Raw genomic sequence first — 20,878 nt, 5'->3', positions numbered from 1 at the left:
AGTCTTTGCCTGCATCTCTGCTTGGAGCCGCTCTGGAGACGGCAGATGTCTGAAAGTGGTCATGACGTACCTTCAGTCTCAGAGGCTGATGATGGAGTGGATCCAGGTTCTGTACGAGCCCCAGGGACACCAGACTAATTCTGTGAGTCCCTCTGAATAATGACTGTGGGCACACAGGGTTGACTGAGAGGAATTGGAACATTTGCCAGCACTAGTTATATAGTACTGGGGCTGCAGACTTCTACAAGGAGGGTTAATTACAAGCACATAGATAAAAGCTAATAAATCCAGCAACATAATGGAAGGAGCAAGGGACCAATCCCACCCCTCATTCATCTCCTGCCATTTTAAGAGGCTCGACTCCACGCTGTGAGAGTGAGAGACCATATAGCGGCTTTATGAGTTCAAAGGCGGGTTTGAAATAATCGTGACAGCGTGCACAACTTCAAGGGCATTTTCTGTCAATCAGCTGCAGCTTGCAACATAATAAACCGTGGACTATGATGTCTTTCAAGCCGCAGACCAAAACTTGCATCAGCCTGAATCAATAAATCAGCTGTTGTCCAGTAAATCCTTCAGCCACTGAATTAAGGGCTGTAACTTATGAACGCTTCATACTGACCCAACTGATGGATCTGTGCTTAGCAGATAAACACTGCAGCAGGTCAGTGCAAATCAAGTGTCATTACAGTCCAGTTGCTGGAGGCTGAGGTACTGCTCACATTTGGCCTCCCAGCCACTGGTGTTTGTTATAAAAAGGCCACTGCTCACTGGTTTTGACAAGAGATATCACACCACAGGTGAGAGAGGGAAACTCAGGCAGTGGGTGATATGTGCTTCGCATTCAGACATTCGTATGACACACAGAGCCCAAAATATAATATTTTGAATTATTAAACATATCAAATATTATCATTCAAAACTTGTTTGGGTTGGTAAGATTTTTTTAATTCGTTTTTTTATATTAATTTAACTAGTTCGTTTTTCAAAGAAGTCCAAGGCTGCATTTATTTGATCAAATATACAGTAAAATCAACCATCACAAAACAAAAACATCCTAGGATCATCCAGGTAACGACACAGTAGGCCTATTAAAGGGATACTTCAGGATTTAGCATTAAGCTTTGTATTAGTAGAAAACCTGTAGTATTTTCGAATTACCGTGCTTTCCACCCTCATATCCCCCTGAGAGGAGAGATTTATGTATTCTTTGTCTGGAAAAAATCCTCAGATGACGCAAAAATCGTCATTTTGCGGCATCTGAGGATTTTCTGGCCAGAGGCTAAAGACTACAGCCAGTAGAAGAGGCTGTTCCGCATGTTTTCAGCCCGCCCATAGAGGGTGGGATCTCACTCACATAATACACACAGTCAGCCGTCTTTCTTTGGAAGCTTAGCTAACAGGCTCTTGTTCTGTGAAGAAAGCTGAGTAGTAAGAGAAAGCTGAGTAGTAGGGGTTACCATCTTCCTTTTCCCGGACTTGTCCGACGGGCGAGATCGTTCAAAATGTTCGTGATTCGGGATTTGCCTTCTGCTTTCTGCAGTCGCCATTCATTGTTTACATGCACACCTTTTGTTTCAATCTAACTGAATTCATTCCGATTGGTGAATCTGAATGTAGTGTTTACATGAACGCTAAACAAGTGATCGGTTGATGTACGTTTTACCATTGCTAAGAAAATTCCCGCACCTCCGTGAGACATACGAGACCGGCGCGTCTCAGTAATGACGCCACCGGCCTCGCGCCGTTCTCCCGCGGCCGTCAGCCTCGTCCTGCTTGCCACAGTAAACATAATGAATGGCGACTGTAGAACGCAAAAGCCGAATCCCGGACATTTTGGGCGATCTCGAAATCCCAGGCAGACTCGTCACGGAGACTCACTGGTAGCCTAACCTTGTTGTTTTCAACTGCGCTCTCTAACCGGTAGGCGTGGCCTCCTAGGGCAGCGAAGCAAGTGCATTCTGGGAGTTGTTGTCTTTCATCCACATAAGCCAAAAATACATTTTCTGGCTTTTCTCAGTCTAGAAAGCTCCAAATTAAAAAAATTCTTCACATTTCTTCTACATAAATGACCAATTTTAAATACACATTCATCTTTCCAGAGGTGAAGTATCCCTTTAAGAATCAAGGCTATGTAAAACTTTTGAACGGGATCATTTTTATAAATTCAGCTATATTTTTTTGTCTTGTGGACTATATGTAAACATCTTTTATGTAAAATATCTTAATCAGGACAGTACTAAATAAAAAATAACATGAATTTTGCATGATCCCTCTTATTTTGTAAAAATGTTAAAACATTTAGCAGATTCTGCAAGGTGTATGTAAACTTTTTGAGCACCACTGCACAATTATATTTTGTATTTTTACACTGTGTAATTGTTCTATTAAAACCAAGTATAAATCTCATGCATTTTTACATTTATTTCAAAATAATAACTAAAAGCAGTAACTTTAGTAAACTATATATTTTAATCGTGAACTGATGCTCAGCTGTTCTTTTTAATCGTCATCTTATTTTCATCAGTCATCAAGCTCGGTAAACATGGTCACGGGCACTAAAATGAACCTTTCACAGCTATCATGTTTTCAGGCCATTTCAACTACGTGACTTAAAGCAGAGATATCTAAGTGGCTGAGTTTTTTTATACTTTTAATTAGTCTTCCCATTAACACAGGCATTATTACTTATTAGTGTAATAATTTAAGTTTTCTTGCAAACATCCCTTTGCGGCCTCTCATTGGTTAGATGATCTTAATGGCCCCTCTCCATCACAGGTCCAGACACATTTACATCTCACGTCATAAAGTGGAACACTTCCCATTTAACAAAGACATACATTAAAATATATATGTGGAAAATGCATTATACAGCCATTATGCCATACCGAGACACCTGGCTGCAGGCTTTGTGACTCCATGGGGATGTGCTGCCAGGCCTCGAGTGAGAAACAGCAGAGCTTTTCCTGTTTTCCTACAGTAATGAGCATTTCCGTACTTCCACTTTGAAAGTAGTAGTTCGGCTTTGGCAATCAGTCACCTACCACTATGTCATTTTTAAACTAGTGCCACTGTGTGACAAAATGCAGAGACTTACAGAACAAGCTGCTTTTGTTGTTGTTTCTAGAATATATCGGCATGGTTTGCCGCCTTAACGCTTGTCTTTAGGTGCCATGAGATAAACAGGGAATCTCAATGTTGCTTCTCAGGGCTGGCAGAGCGAGGCATTGCGGTTAATACCTATTTAATATGCCAGCGCGCCAATGTGTGCCCTGATATCTCTCTAATTGATGCTGCCGTGTGATGCCACATTTGCTCTGTTGATAAATTGTTAAATAAGCAGGGCTCTCCATTGCCCCCACCTCTCTCATCTCGGGCTTTATTTGTGTGCCAAGTGAAAGCTGGGCTCTGACAGGCGTTCTGTTGGGGGATTTGAGTTTGTGCATGGCTGGTCAACCTTATTTGTATTGTTTGTCACGAAGACACTGTTGTTCTAAGGCTCTGCAGGGAGTTCGCTCGGCCTCTATCTCTACTCCGTCCTTTATCTCTCTATTCGCACACTTCCACAGAGCGCAGCCAGAGCTGAGATCCACTGACTGTTGGCTCTGTGATGATATTGTTAGGGAATGTGGAAACGCATCCTAGAGCTGCGACTTTCATTCAAACCCTGAAAAAGGAGAACACGGAGTGCTCCATCTCCATCGTGGTGGTGGATGCAGTCTCAATGCACTTAGTTTTTTGGTTGAGGTGGAAAGAGCCTCATTGTGCTTCCCTTAAGTGTTGGCTCAGAGAAGGGGATTATGGGGTTGCCCTGCTTTCCTGTTGGTCCCTGAATGAAGTGAGCCCGATTTATCTTCCAGCTCTCTCAGTGTCTGTGCACTTTGTTAGGATGGTAGGTTAGTCACATGATTAGGGATTGAACAATGAACTCTAACCTGGGGCTTTTTGTTGGTCACTTAAATCAGAGATTTTCAAACGACTCACAAATACGAAAGGGATATGAATATCCTTACTCGTACCTAAAATATAAAGGCGGATAAATATCTGTATGCATAAAGACCTATTTATCTTCTGTGAGAAAATGTGTGATAAAATTAATTGGTTTATTGGCTAAAATTTTTGATTTTGATCTTTTTTTTTTTTTTCTGGTGAAAGAAATACATAAATGAAGAAGAAAGCAAAAATATTAAATGTCATCAGATTTACTGAGTAATTCACTGTTTTGTAGAGGGAGGATCAAAATGACAATTTTCACCTGAGATTTGGAGCCAAATTAGAGGGGGGAAAAATGACTTTAGAAAGATGGCAGCATAATATATATATTTTTTAACACAGATATCGGTAGGTATGTTAGTTAAATCGGTTTACTTTAGCAATCTTTATTGCATTATATACCAAACTTGATACTTCAAAATGGGGAAAAGCACTTGTGTTTTTTTGCCTCAAGTTTGAATGCCTGTAACTCAAGAAGTATTGAAGATACCCTAATATCCTTATATAGATTCGGGTTCTTAACAAACATTTCTTGGTATCTTCATTTTAATGGCCCTCAATGGTTCAATCCCAGGGAAATGGAGATCCTAATGTGGCTTCATGAGTAAATTTATCAACTGTACACATTTTTAGTCGTCGAAAAACAAATGTGGGTCACTTTGCATACAGCTGGTACTTTTTTCTTTTAAGGAGGAATATCTAGACCACAAATAATATTGAAACTATAAATGTATCTTGTTTTTTTTTTTCTATCAATGCAATTGCATTTAATATACCTGCCATAAATATTATTTTTTCCAAAGTTTGCATGCCTTTAACTCTAAAAGTATTTACTCTAAAACAAACTTTTCTTTTGGAGTCTTCATTTTTAAGGCCATATGTGGTTCAATCCCATGGATTTTGGGATGTCAAACTATGATATTATAAAGACAAATATTTTCTCTAAAATTAAACAGTTGGATTTTATATTCTAAAGTCAAAACAAATTATTAAAATATAATCAGGAAAATATTGAATGTGTATAAAGCATTGCAAATCATTTGTATTGTGCTTCTTACAGCAAAAATTGGCTTTGATAATCTTTTTTCTCCCTCTTCATTTGTCCATGGACCCAATGTGAAAACCCAAGTGTGATATTAAATACACTTTTTTTTCTCCTAAAATTAAATAATTGACTTTTATGGTATTCAAGCATTATTCTGCAATGAAGTTTTATATTCTGACTGTACAAATTATTCAATTATTATCTGGAAATTATTCATGTCAATGCATTAATGTATTTCACAATCATTTTTATTTGTTTCATATGGGCCTCAATGTGCAAACCCCTAGCTTATGTGAATGAACGTCTTTGTCTTTTTTCCCCTCCACTACAAGTACTGAAGTAGAGTTGACGCAATCATCACCCAACATCATCAGCCACGAAAGGACGAAAGGAAGGATATCAGCCGGCACGAGTGAGTGACCTCCCTCTGGGCATGTGTACACCTTGTTAGGACTCCCATGTCATTGTGCATTATGTAGGGACAAACATTAGGTCACAGGCAGAAACCCTACTTCCCCTAGAAAGCAAGTGTTCATATTTTATTTGACTAACTAGGCCTCCTGAGCTGCAAAAACTTTTAGACTCCATTTGGGTACAGACACCAAACAAGCTCAAACTTGTTCTGAAAGAGATTCAAACTAAAACAAACTAAACAGTCTCTCATTTAGAAGCACCTTGATTGTGGATTTGGCTGTGGTAGAGCCTCTGAACTTCACTTCAAAGTCAACAGACTACAAGGTGATCAGAGATGTCAGCACTTCAAAGCTCCAGAGCATCTATGTAACAAAGTCGCCTTTATTAAAACATCTTCTGCCAAATTTGAAACTGTGTGACAGAGAAGCTACTATTACTATAAGAGATGATTAAGACCCTTCCAGGCTTCACAAACAAGAGCTGCTCCAGATGCACCTAAAAACAATCCATTAGCTTTGTGTATCAGGTCAAGTAAATTTAGCAAGTGGTCCTTGCACACAGGGACACGTGCAGTGTAAAGTGGTGTCTGCTCCCTTGTTTCAGGCTGAAAGCAATGGGCTCTCTGTAGAAGCAGAGCCCTGAGAGGCCGTGCATTAGTGTGCCGTGTTGGTGCTGCACTCAGATGACCAAGACCTAATGGAAGCCTGGGACCACGGCGGCATACGCTACGACAGGGTGTCTAGAGACACGACCAGCTTAGCACACATCAGCGCAGCGAGAGAGAAGGGCTTGGAAAGGGGGCTTGTGAGGGACACGCTGACAATCTGATGTGCTAAGTGCCCGTGTCCTCTGCCTCCACTGTGTACAAGAGAGGATAACATCATCTCGGATCCTAGAAAGTTATATAGATGCTTGTTTGCTTTCTGAGAAAAATCAATTTAGTGAGTTTAATGTAGCCCAAGTGTACTTCCTGAACTATTGAACAGTTACAGCTCTGTATTTCTTAAATGTTCAATAGTTCAGGAAGCCATATAATTAATAATTATATATATTATTATGATTATATATTATATTAATTATATATAATATTAACTATATGTAGCTATAATTTATATGTATATATAATTATTATTATTTATAATATCAATATTTAATGTTATTAATATTATTAATACATTTTTCAATTAATATCGCAGTTGCAGTATTTCTTTGTGGAAGTAGAAGATAATCTACAGGTAAGATTAAAAAATAAATATTAAACATATTATTAAAATTTTAAATATTCATCTATTCTTCCTATATACACGACATTAATAGATAACGTAACACTATACTATAATAACTTAAATGTTAATATTGTAAAATGTAATTTATTCCTGTGATCAAAGCTGAATTTTCAGCATCATTACTCCAGTCTTCAGTGTCACATGATCATTCAGAAATCATTCTAATATGATTTGATGCTCAAGAAACATTATTATTATCAATGTTGAAAACAGCAGTGCTGATATACTTTTATGAATAGAAATGACAAAAGAACATTTATTTGAAATATAAATCTTTTGTAACATAATTTAGATCAATTTTATGCATCCATGCTAATTAAAAACATTGATTTAAATAAATAAATAAATATTAATAACTAATGATGTTAATAATATTGTTGTTATAAACAAACAGTATGTTTTCTTTTATTTCGCAAGTAGTCATGTAATAAGGGGGGATAATGTACATCCTGGCAAATATTGCAAAATAAACCCCTTCAGGATGATAACTTTGCACTTTTTGCCAAGGTCCTGATAACCCTGTTACCTGTTAATTTATGATAATATCAGCTGATTGTACATCATCCCTTACATTAAAAATGACACGATTGTTTAAGAAAGAGTCCTAAAGCGCGACTGGCAGGCTGCAGATGTTGGGTGGGGGTAGCTAATATCAATATCTATTTAGCCCTGCAGGATTACATCAGTCTACACTGTCAAATCAGTGACCGACAGACTAAAAAGGGGCAGCTGTGTTTCCACGCTGCAGGTGAGACAGGTGTGTGCCGTATGTAGTCGCTTATTAGACCTCCTTTTCCTATTCAGTAAGTCGGTGGAAGTAGCACAAGATCGATGCGCTAAAAGTGGCTCTTTGATCCTGGATAGAGGGATGCAGGGAGTCCTGAAATCAGCCCCAGGGGACCACACACATCTTTAGGGACAGAGAGAGAGAGCGCAGAGCACCAGATTCTCATCTCCACCCTCGTGTCTTGTAACGGCGTAAAAGAGCAGCATGTCAGCTGCTTTATCTACTGCTAATGTGACTGTCTTTAGAAGTAGGAGCCTCACACAGATGGTTCTCCTGCTGTGTGTTATTGGTGTGATATTCAAGCATCATATCTGATGAGGAGAAATAAGATGACAGAGGAGTTTTTTTTTATTCAAAAATTCAGAATGAAGAAAAGAACAGCAAAACCGAAAGAACATTGATACAGAAGGCATTTACAACAGCAGTTTTTTTGGTTTTGTGGAGAAATGAAAGATACAGAGACGACATGTTCAATGCTTACAGAAACAAAGGTTGGGAACAACAGCTAAGGCACAGAGGTCCCCTCCGACTGAAGAGTTTAAATAAATTGTGCAACAGTTGCTCAACAAAACATTCCAGCACAGAGAACGGCAATCTGGCATGAGATTCTCTGAAAGGCAAAAATGTTCATTAAGAGCCGAACCACACACTCAGACTAGTACAGCCCTTCACAAACCCTTTCACATGAACGTTTTGATGGTCTACAGCGCCACTCAACACACCAACACCCGACGCTTCTTTTTAAAAACAACGTTATTTACAATACTTTATGAACATCGTTCCAATATAAAATACTTTACATTGTCATTCCTACCAAAATAGCTATAGTACAGAAGAGATGTCTGAGTGATGTAGAAATAAATATCATTTTAATGTGAATGTTAGAATGTACATTTCAAATTGTAAGTAATGTGAAAGAAAGAGGTATGTTGCTGTATTTGTGAGGTTAGATCCATCCATTACAGTGATATTAACGGGATAAAAATGAAACTTGTGTCATTATTTACAGATATTTTGTCTTTTTTTTGTCCGTACAATGGAAGTCAATGGGGTTCAATGTTGTTTCTAACCCCATTGACTTTCGTTGCAAGGAGAAAAATAATATTTTTTCAAAATATCATCTTTTCTGCTCCATAGTATGACATGAGGGTGAGTAAATCATGACAGGATTAAATTTTTGCCCTTTAAAGGTGAAGTGTCTAATTTATGTAGCATCAAACAGCTGCAAATATTATTTTGCGTGTTTGACTTCATGCGGTGCTGACCGATCAGTGCAAGAGCGATTCGAGAGCAATCGGCTGGCTTAATCTGCGCAGCTTCTCCGATGACGCGTTTCATGTTTATTCTGACACCTTCAGTTACACTTATGTTCACAAATCCATGTTTTTATAACAGCAAAGTAATCTGACGGCATGCCTCCGTTTTGAACTCCTCTACTGCAAGCGGCAACTCTCGTTTGTCGGTTAAAGTCGAACACAACCTATTGTCTAAGGCCATGTCCCATCTCGCAATGTTCTGAATCAAGTAGCCCAGCCCCAAACTCTCACTACTGCTTGAGCCAGAAGCAGACATGTTGAACTGCTCAAACAAACAGGGCTGCGTTTCCCAAAGGTATCATAAGTCGAAATTGATCGTAGGACATCAATGGTCTCTACGATCAACTTAGGCTTACGATGCTTTTGGGAAACGCAGCCCAGAGCAGTTTGCACTCCAGTGTTTGCACTCATTGGGAAGCATTTGCACACTAAACTGGAATAGTAGAAAGTATTTTAAAATTGGAATAAAATAAAACACTTCACCTTTAAAAGTAAAATGGTTCTTAACATTAATATTCAACTATCCAGTGGCTGAATCCTCACATATCAACAAGCCAAGATTCTAAGTCAGAAGTCAATGAGATGTATGTGAATAGATCATTTCATTTAATTTCTCTTTTAAGAATATCAAATTATTTGCACTTTCACACGTACAGTACGGATGTAACACCACTTAGACAAGCATTAGACGCTCTATTAAAAAATTTAAATAACAATGCATTCCAATTTCGCACCCCGCTGGGAACATATGAATGACAAGAGTGCTTTATTGAAAATTTAAGGTCGCATCCACCTTTGGATCACATGACAGCAATGACATTTCACTGTTTGCGCAGCCTGGGCGGGACTCCACCTCTCTGAAGACCAGATAACAATCAGATTGCATACAAAGTGATGGCTAGGCCAGGGTCCCAGAGTCCCAGAGGAGACGCGTTCCTCAAATGAGAGAGTGCAACAAGCCACAATAGCCCAGTTTAAATATGGAGTCGTACATTTGCAATGTAGAAACATAAAAGGTTTGTAAAAACTGAGAAAATGTTGGTCCAATGCAAACTGTAGAGTCCAGCAAGCTTGCAATCTTCCTCACTAAAAATACATCTCAGTCAGATCTGAGAGGCCACCCTATCATTATTATGGATGCGAGTAATCCGGACGGCCCGATCTGGAAAATGTGACATCCAAATGGCGTACGTGCAGAAGAAAGCGGTTGAGGCATCCTCCAAGCTACTGAGCCCAGGAACTTTGTTGAAACTGCTCTGATGCTATACCAGCCAGTCCAACCGACGTCCGTTTTTGTTCGTTTGAGCGATATATGGCAAAATACCAAACACTGGCTCATTTAAAAAGACTAGAATAAAGAAAATGAGAAGCAGAATGACTGGAATCTCAGTTCTTGAGGTCAATCCAGTTAGTTTCCTGCTCAAAGTTTATGACACAGATGAACAGATGGACCTCAGGTGGAGGGGCGGAAAGGTCTTTACCAACGCCCCTACTAGTACCGCATCTTGTGTTTATAGTTGTAATGTGGTTGGGATGATAGCCTTTGTAAATAAAGGCAGCTTGTTTACAAAAGGTATTGAATGAGCTGCAAAAAACAGCATATAGACATTAGTCATTGACTAAAAAAATATCTATTTCATTTATATAAACATGAATAAATAGCCAACTTACAACCCTCAGCTAACCAGTACCTTTGTTCAGGGGAAAGGAAAAAAACAATTATAAAACAATAAAAAGATGAAGAAATTACATATTTTGTCGTGGTGAGCCAGCACAGCTGGCACCTTCCATTTCAAGTTTCAAGAGCCTGAAGGGGAAACAGCATACAGACAGAACGACGCTTCAGACACTTCGCAAGCTACTCTAGACTCTCTCACTTCAAAAATTGTGGCCCGGTATCATGCAAGTTTCTATCGCTCCGCAGAATCCTATCCCAAAGTGATTCTACCAACTGAAAGAACCTTCAGTGAGTACTCTATTTGATGCCTGATTAGAAATATTAGTATACAGACAGAAACACAATTGCTTTATGATGCATGTTCTGTTGGCTAGAAGGCAACTAATGTCTTTCATTTACACTACCGTTGATAAGTTTGGGGTAATTATTTTGTTTTTGAAATAAATTAATACTTTTATTCAGCAAAGACACATTCAATTGATTAAAAGTGAGAGTAAAGACATTTCTAATGCTTGTAAAGATTTCTATTACAAATAAATGCTGTTCTTTTGATCTTTCGATTCATTAAAATAACCTTGAATTTTTTTTTCAAGTTTTCCACAAAAATAGCAGAAATGTGTCTTATTCATATTAGAATGATTTCTGAAGGATCATGTGACACTGAACACTGGAGTGAAAATTCAGCTTTGACATCACAGGAATACATTTCATTTTAAAATATATTCAAAAAGTATAAATTTAAATGGTTACTTTCAATGATTCAATAGTTATTTTTAATCTGTAATAATATTTCACAATATTTCCTTTTTTTGCTGTTGTTGCAAAAGAGACTTCTTTCGAAAACATAAAAAAAGTAACACTAAATCAACCCCAAACTTTTGAACGGAAGTGTATATTGCGTAACACATTATATAACCAAAGCTGCAAATGCTCAAATGAAACATTTCCTGTTTTCAAACTCTCCAGCATGCTAGCTCTGCATATCTCTGGACTAGAAGCCTTCTAGCATACTTCTGACTGATTAGCCTGCCAGCTTAGCATAATGCTAACTGACCACCCTGCTAGCCTAGCAAACATGCAACCACCAATTATTTGTACTAATTTGTAGCTACCACTATGGGCTACTAGTATAACCAAAAAAAAAAAAAAAAAAAAGACCATTTTGATTATACAGAAGAGGAAAATGCAATACACTTTTGAACAGGCATTACAATCTGCTACCTCTCCGCCACCAAAGGCAATAGGATTCTGTGGAGTTTGGCATCTAGCACGGTACTGGATCACCTCTTCTTGTCAAAAGCTCAATTTTTGTTCTCAACAGATGTTTTTCAACCAATAACTTATTAAAACTAAATAGGAGACTTTATTAAGGGAGTTTGAAGGCTTGTTTCACTGCATTTGATCCAGTGAAAAGCTTATATAAAGGGATGTATTCTTCTGAAAATGAAAAGAAACCAGCAATGTTGTGCTAAACAATTATATATGACCTGAAAAACTGGTTTTAATAAGGTATAGGTTGAAAAACACATTCCATCATTCACGGTAGGTGCAAGTTTGTTTGATTTGAAATATAGAGGCTTACTATACAAACATCCCTTTTGGTCTTAGGTCCTTTCTGTGCTTAATATCCCAATCCCAGCATTCAGCCGTAACGCCTACACATAGGCATCACCTGCTGTGTCCAGTTGACAAAGATTCAATCACAGTAATTAAAATAAATAAAATATAGAGAAGCCTGACAGCACTCACATCACTAGAGCACTCAGAGTTTGAGATAGCCAGAGGGTGCACATTTTTAAAATAATCTTTAAAAACTTCCCAGCGTACACTTTCTTGGGCCGCGTCTTGCGTTTGAGAGAGGTCCGTTCTGCTCATATTCACACAAGCGATGCTGGAAAATAAATAATAGAAACAAAATGGCCTAAGAAATGAAAGAAGGCGAGTCTTCAGGGCAGTGAATGCTGCTACCTGATTCGTCCATTGGTTTTAGGTGGGCCCAGCTGGGACTTTGGGTCCGGGCTGAGAGAGCTCCACACCGTTTCCCTGCAAGTCTGCATGACTGGACAGCCACTGGGGCCTGTTGAACACACGTCCACAGCTGACCACACGTCGCCCAGCAGACTGTCCACCCAGTGCTCCAGCTCAGACCCCGTAAGCTCTGCGTTGTGCTCGGCTGCCTCTACCTGACCCAAGTGGACCGGGATGTTGAGGATGGGGTTCAGGCCGTGGAAACTCTGCTCCATATAGCTGTTCTTGGCCGGCCCGTTGTGCGTTCTTAAAGCATCCTCTGTGAGAGAGAAGAGAAAGTTTTTTTCCATGAGTCACACAAGCACTTAATGCAAGCGAAGCAAAACTGGGATTATGACTGAATTTGCTGGAACGTTTTACATTTTTAGACATTAAAAATAAAGTACAGTCTTCCTGATTTCATTTTTTTGGGGGGAAAAAAGGTGATGACTCAAGAACATTTTCTTTAGCTATGAGAGTTGCCAGGAATAAACAATGCTGTTTATCATGGGAGCAATGAACTTTAAAGCTGATGTTTGTTAACTTGGATAGGAGAAAGTATTTTAACATCCACTTTGTTTTGTTTGTGCTTAGAATCATGTGTGGACGAGGTTGTTTTTGTGAGGGTAAAAATCTACTAAATACTAATAAAACCAGTGTTATTTTAGAATTATTTTAGTGCAGTCAACGTTAACGCATGGGATTCATTTTTTCCAGTTTAACGCGTTAAAAATATTTAACGCAATTAAAGCAGCATCCATTTTGCCTGTCATCCTTTGACTTGCATTACATTATATGATCATGCTCTTATTCATGCAAAGGCTTTTAAACCTTTTTTTAAACCGAGAGAATGCGCTCTGTCAGTTTTGTCGAGTATCCTCATAAGTGCAGTCTTAAATTAGTTAAATAAATAAACGTAAAGATTTGTGAGAAAATGGGACGCATGTCAAATCTACGACTTGTGCTGCAGCGCCAGGTCTTAAAGTGACAGCAGCCACTAAGGCCTCGTTTACACTGTCCCAATTCCGATTTTTAGCTCATATGTGACACAGATCGGATGTGTTCTATGACAGTGTAAACAGGAAAAAAATGCATGCATTCGGATATTTCGAGATCGGTCTCAGGCCTCATTCATATGTGGAAATAAATCGGATATGTGCCAATGCGACTGTCATGTAAACAGGCAGATCGGATTTTCTGAGGCCTTAGGCAACGTCTCCGCGGTTTAATGACGAGAGAAACCCCGACGTGCATCTGCAAAGGGACGGATGGCCTGACGAAATGTTGTGTCGTCGTAGGAGAGGAATGTGAAAAAAACGTTGACATAACATCGTCATAAAATTTCGGACCCACTGCTCCTCGTTAAAGCCAATATTTAAAGCCAATATGCTCCCACCAGTCCTGAGATCTCTCTCACACACAATAACTGAAGCATATGTGCATTGATGGCACTTTTCGTCCTCCTTCGCCTAAAAATCATGGTGATGTTTGGCGAACTTCGCATATATCGCAGAGCATCAAGCATATTTCGCGTTCGCCCATCTGTGCAAGAGAATTTAACCCTTTAAGCATGCGCAATGTTTCAGATAGTATGGCAAGTGTAAACACATGAATCGGATATGGGTCACAGTTGAAAGAACGTGTAAACGGACGGTCAAAGAAATCGGATAAAGGTAACAAATCAGAATTGGGCATCAAGACCTGCAGTGTAAACGAGGCCTAATTCTCTCTATTATTAAAGTTAATCGAAGAACAAAGGTAACAGAGAAAATCACTCACTGCTCTTGACTAAAGAACTTTTGTAGCTTTAATAAGGATAAATCCATATTTAATTTATAATGTATGCCGTGCAGACTGTTTGATAACTTTATTCAATTTATGAATATTTCACAGGGCACAGGTAAATATGACATGTATTATAGGTTTATGTGAGGATTGTTTTAAGTTCACTTAAATTAAAAGTTGTTACATTTTTTGAAGCCTAATAAATTAGACTGTAATGTTGAATGGCTATAATTAATGTTTAAAATTTAGGGGGGAAATTCATTTTCATCATATCAGTAGCTGTATTAGTTTCAGTGATACTGGCCTTCTTTCATAAAAAGATGTTTAAACAAGTGTTTAAAATATACTGTCTATGTTGTTTCGACATTAATTTGAAGATTAACTGTGAAATGATTACATTCTAAAATATTCTAAAAACGTAAGTGTTTTTAAATTGCGATTTATCACAGAAAAAATGTGATTACACTAAATAATCTAGTTAATTTGTTATCGATTGACAACAGTATATTATTTATATAATAGCTTTTATTATCATATTATCAATTTTCATTTTCATTTTAGTTTAAGTTTAGATAATTGTGTGCTTTTATTTTAAATGTTCAGAGAAGACGCATTCAATTGATCAAAAGTGAATTTTAAATTTTGCAGACTATTTCTAAGAAAGATGAAAAAGATGATAACTCAAGGACTCTCCAGACACACGATGCCTTATGTTGTAACTTAACATCTATGGCTTAGTATAAAAGAGCAGTTTCAGTTTTAATATATTCAGTCTCTTTTTGAGGGATGAAATAACACTGCACAGCTGGGATTTTACAAAATCTCTATCAAAATTGCATACAAAAATCTATCATTTTTATTTAAATATTAAATACTATACATCTTCACACATAAACTAGACCACAAGCTTGCGGTATATCAGCTACGGCTCATTTAGCTGTGTGGAAGGACACATCGGCCCTGGAGGTAAAGCTGCAAATTCCTCAGGCTCCTCACACTTCTCTCTCCAGCCGCCCTTCACAGATCGCCCTCTGTGTCTCTTCCTGACCCCTCTCTCCAGGTTCGCCCACCTCTCCCTTCCCAGTCCCTCTCCTCCCTTCTATAACATTCCATTTCACGCTCGCCAGGAAGTGTGTGGACAGGCAAGCGTCGTTGCTTACAACGTGCCGACCAAACTTGGCCGCATAAACACACTCCATAAACTTTTATTAGCTGAGGGTGCAGAAGCACGGCGAGCGAAAAGACTCGGTGCCTGCCGTAGACATTAATCATAGGACAGTCTGGTAAATCATGTGCGTTTATAACCCGCCCATTCCCACGACACGCGCACGTCGAGCCGCAATCACAACCTCTCCCTCATTAGGAGCGTTTTGAGGACAGATCTGCTGATGACCGCACACCATGCTTAGTATTTCAAAATGTCCCCTAATGGGCTAGAGATACCAATCGTGGCCCCTGCACAGTAATCTTTTTGAGTTTATTCCAATGAAAGGTGACCCGGTGTGGTGTATTACTCATTCGTGACTGTGAGCTGGGACTATTTATAGGCAACCAAGCGGCCCAGGCACATAGCTAGATGTGAAGGATAGAAAGTGCCTTTGAAAGCAGGGGGTGGGATGACCTGAAAGGTTGAGGCAGTTTAATATACAGTGTACCATAGTGTCAGACTATGGTCTTCAAAAAGAGCATGCAAAACGCCAGAGGATTAGTCATTACATCTGGAGAAAGGAGCTTTTTTCATTCTGCTTTAAATATATACGAGCTTGCGAGAACGCATAAATCAAAGCTTCAAATGTAGAGTATTTTGAACTGCATTTTCTCAAGTGATATGGTTTGCACATTGGAAAATGTTAAGTAGTTCACATTTTTTCAGCTATGAGTTGTCAGGAGAAAAAAAAAATGGGAAAGTATTTTAACATCCACATTAGCTTAGGGGCTGATTACACCTGGTCACTTTATGCATTTTCTCTGATCGGATTGCTATCGGATCATGAAAAGACCAAGTGTAAATGCCCTCTGAAATGCTTTCGAGACTTATTAAATCCGATCACTCAAACCACTTCAGGAGGTGGTATGAAACTGAACAATTATAGATGCATCTGATTCTTGAAGCCACATATGTAAATTTTACTTCTCCTAAAATGTAAAAAGGAAAAAAAGGTGTGAGAGCGTGGTATACCGGCTCCCAGTAGCCAGATATGACAACACTACTGCAACACACATTGCCACAGATATGGCCAAATTATCTTACCAGTGTTGATGCTGCTTTTTTTCTCTTACTGAAATCTTTGAAATTAACTGATGATAAACAAAATCCAGTGCATATCTGTTGCCTTCACTGAAGTGAACTCCATTGAATTTGCATATAGCACAGGAATTGAAGATCGGGTGTATGATTGTTTTGGGGAGAAATTTATGTGGTCAAGTGTAAATGGAGTTTCAGTTTAAGTTTCAGTATTTTTGTTATGTGCTTTTGCTATTTTTATTAGTTCATTTTAAAAATATATTTTATTTAGCTTTATTTTAGTTCAAATAAAATGTTTAGTCCAAATTAAGTTTCCAAGGTAATATTTTCAATTGTTGTTTTAGTTTTTGAAGTGGTTAAAATGGTTTCAAATGGTTAAAAAAAGGTTGTCTTCTTTTTTTGTAAAATGTTAAATGTTGTTTATCACCATGCTTTCAATTAAGCTGTATAAATTCCATCAAATGCTGTACAGTTTATTATTCTGAAATATCTTCTACCTAACAAAAGAAAAGCTCTTACTTTGTGAATCAATGTATACAGTGTAACTCTCACCTTGGCGAATAGGCAGGTGTTTGTGGTGGGTAAGGGGAGTGATGAGAAAACGTGTCTCTGCCACGGGACTCCAGTGATGCAGCACACGTACGGTCCACATGCCGGGTCGCAGGGGCAGGTTCAGCGGAGGCCTGTAGTGTGTGAATTCAGCACTGGCGTCGATCAGGATATCGTAGGTGGCAGCGATGACATTGGTGGGGTCAATCCACACCACAGTCACAGTCACATTTGACCCTTTTCCCCATTTCTGCATTCCCACAGGCTCGTCCATGGGTCCCATCAATTTCCCAAAGTTCCGAAATATCCTTTCCTTAGCATCCCAGTCTGTTCCAATCTGATGTATGAGAGAAAAGACAAAGAACAGATATATGACATTTAGACTGATAAGAAAGTCAAGAGAAGTAGCCTAACGTAGCCCAACAGTCCCATCAGTTAGACTCAAGTACCCCTTTATTGACACAAGCCAGATATGTGTTCCCATTCTCTCAAAAAATCTCATCAAAATGAATGCTAATAAAGTCACTTTTAAATAATTAATCAAACAATTTATACGGTGGGTGATCAAGTATATATATAATCCCATACACTACTGTTTAAATGTTTTTATTTTTTTTATATATATTTTTGGAAGAAGTCTCTTATGCTCACCAAGGCTGCATTATTTTGATCAAAAATACAGTAAAAATAGTGTGAAATATTGATTTAAAATAACTGTTGTTTATTTAAAGTGTAATTTATTCCTGAATTTTCAGCATCATTACTCCAGTCTTCTGATGTCCTTCAGAAACCAATATGCTGATTTGCTGCTCAAGAAACATTTCTTATTCTCAATGTCGAAAAGAGTTTATCAAAGAAAAGTTCAAAAGAACAGCATTTATTTAAAAGAGAAATCTTTTGTAACATAAAACATGTCTTTAAATGTCACTTACTTTTATGCGTTTGCTAAAAAAAGTATAAATTTAATTTAAAAATTTGTTTTCTTTAATAAGGAACTGAAAAATCCTCTTTAATTGAAAAATATATTATATTCTTATATAAATATATTACAATTGATTTGATATTATTGTATATTATTTATTATACTGTTTTATTATATTTATCATAAAATGTTATGGTTTAAAACTGTTTTCAACATGTATTCATAGGTTTAAGCTAAATCTTTTCAAGGACCCCCTGGAACCTGCCAGCATACTACCCCTTGGGGTCCATATACCCCTGGTTGGGAATCACTGATCTAGAGCAAAGTTGGAGAGGCAGACACACTAAAAGAGAAGACGAATGAGTAAGAGAATGAGAAAGAAGGCAAGTGAGAGAGGGTGAGAACAGAGTCCCGGGGCTCTGAGACAGTGTGTGTCGCTCTTGATGCAGAGATGTGTCAGTTCACCCCCTCCAGACACGGCACAGGCCTTCATTGGTATGGAAGCTGAACAAACTTTCTGTTTCCTTGAAATTCAGTCCCCTAAGAAACCAGAGTAACGGGATGCCTGAGCACGGTACCAGTGGCTCCCTAAGAGAGGCGCACAGACGGATATACAGCCAAATGAATTGCACAAGATCCCATCGTAAGTAAACAGATGGCACCAATTGGGACCGCCAGTACCAGCTGAGATGAGCATAATTGCATCAAACGATCAGCAGTGCCCAGTTTAATGTTTCTCCCACTGTGAGGTAATTTGACTTGTGGGATGGGGGGGGGGGGGGGGTGGGGTGGTGGCTTAAAGCCATTAAACGCTAGCTGCCTCCAGCCACTCTCAGAAACTACATCACTACCGAGGACGTGACCGACAGCAGGAGTCTCTTTACGGTTGACCAGCCCCATATCCCTCCCCGGCCGTGCCCGTACCTCAGTAAAACATGGCAAATCAATTTGATCATTCTGTTTGGAAGACGCCTGAGACCCAGCTGGACTTGGTTTAAGCACTTTACAGCTCTGCTGTCTTGTCTATGGGTGTCCCCCCAAAGGATGGATGATGGGTACTATAATGCTTTTAGGAAGTGATGTCCAGGCAGACTCCAACAGTACCTTTTGGCTACACAGATGAATTTCGAAAGTTTCTAGCCATAAATGTGTATATATAATACATATGATATATATTTTGGGGTTGATAAGATTTTTTTTATTGTTTTTGAAAGAAGTCTCTTATGCTCATCAAGGCTGCATTTATTTGATCAAACATACTGTAAAAACAGTAATATTGTGAAATAATATTCCAACTTAAAATAGCAGTTGTCTAATCCAATATATTTTAAAATGTCATTCATTTGTCTGCAATGGCAAAGCTGAGGTTTCAACAGCCATAACTCGTGTCTTCAAAATAAATAAAAACATATCTGAGAAATTGCATGCATCACAAAACAAATAATATTTCTTATATTGATTATTATTCACAATATTATAATTGAAATATATTTTAATTTAACATAGTAAATTGAATGTACACCTTTGATTTAAATCATTTATGCCAGTTTCATCAGCGAAAGGAAGAGTATAATTTTTTCATTTCAACCGTATATTTAAAAAAAACACATCAGCTAGTAATAGATCTTCATATCCTGTTTTAAGTCATCTATATGCATCTAACTCTAGTGTCTGGAACTGAACATGTACCCTTGGCTTCCAACAGATAAACTGAGGGCAGTTCAGCGTGAAGTCATTATTTTATCCCCATACTCGTGGCAGACAAATCACTGATTACGCCAAAGGGCAAGATGACAGGTATGGCGCTGCCTGACAGCTAAATCAATGAAAAACGTCTGAATTATTGGTTGTTTAACGGAGTATGTCAAGCGCAATGTGCAGCAGTGTAAGATTGCCAATAATATTCGGAGGTCAATATTCTTAGCAATGCATACATTCTGAGGGTAGTGTGGGGGCGATTCTGCACCTATAGACTGCCAGGACATTTTTACTGCAGTGAGCCAGAACGAAATAAGCATTGTCTTAAAACTTTTATTCATGAACAACAGCATGACGACAGTTAGTTCATAAATAAAAATGACCAACAGAGGACACATAAACGTGCTACCCAACAGCCGTTAGCTATTATAGTATACAAAAATGCTTCATCTCCAGTGTGTGTGTGTGTGTGTGTGTATTGTGTAAGGCTGTGAGTTTACTAACCTCTGCAAACTGCAGTCGGTTGAAGGTATTGGGTGGATTGGTGAACTTGAAGAACTGTTTGGGCATGAGCCAGGTCTCCAGAGTTTCCAGTTTGCTTGTTGCTAGGTTGGTGGCGTGATGCCTGACCAGGTATCCCTGGAACTCATCAGACAGGAAGTAGATGTGGACAGACACAGGATGTCCCATGGCATAATACCTACAGGCAGAAAAGATGTCATTCTGAAATAATAATAATTCACAATCCTTACATGTAGGGTTCAAAATGGACTTTTTGCCACACCTGCCAAGGCATCTTCAGTGGGGATTTTTTCAATAATATTTATTACTGGTCATGATATAAATGCAACTATTTTGCATTATAATTATTTGAAAATATATATTTTTGTCCCTAATGTATTTGTTTTGGTGGCTTAACATGAAGAATGTTCCACATTATATATTCCCACATAAATTAAATGTAACATAAAAAAAATATTTTTGAAAGCAAGAATGCATTAAATTGATCAAAAGTAACAGCAAAGAGATTTATAATGTTAGCTGAGAAGGAACTAGCCACTCCAAACCAACAGAAAGCAAATTCTAGCCATATGCTGATGTTTTTTTAATGAAAGAAATTAAGGACACATTACGTTGATCAAAAGTGACAGTA

The 20,878-nt window shown here is 38.3% G+C and overlaps 1 protein-coding gene across 1 annotated transcript in view; it reads right to left on the bottom strand.

Moving 5' to 3' along the window:
* Positions 1-10,598: 10,598 nt before the first annotated feature.
* Positions 10,599-20,878, bottom strand: part of xylt1 (xylosyltransferase I) — a 59,365-nt gene continuing 49,085 nt past the window's right edge. Inside the window, exons 9-11 of the mRNA XM_079852257.1 lie at positions 20,230-20,425; positions 17,109-17,442; positions 10,599-12,806 (exon numbers count right to left, since the gene is read on the bottom strand). Of these exons, the coding sequence (XP_079708383.1) occupies positions 12,484-12,806; positions 17,109-17,442; positions 20,230-20,425 (853 nt within the window). The 3' untranslated portion in view covers positions 10,599-12,483. The remainder of the gene's footprint in view (positions 12,807-17,108; positions 17,443-20,229; positions 20,426-20,878) is intronic.

This window comes from Squalius cephalus, assembly GCF_949319135.1.
Source record: "Squalius cephalus genome assembly, chromosome: 1".
NCBI classification, from domain to species: Eukaryota; Metazoa; Chordata; class Actinopteri; order Cypriniformes; family Leuciscidae; genus Squalius; species Squalius cephalus.
The sequence above is the reverse complement of the archived record's forward strand: the minus strand, read 5'-3'. Positions and strand labels throughout refer to the sequence as shown.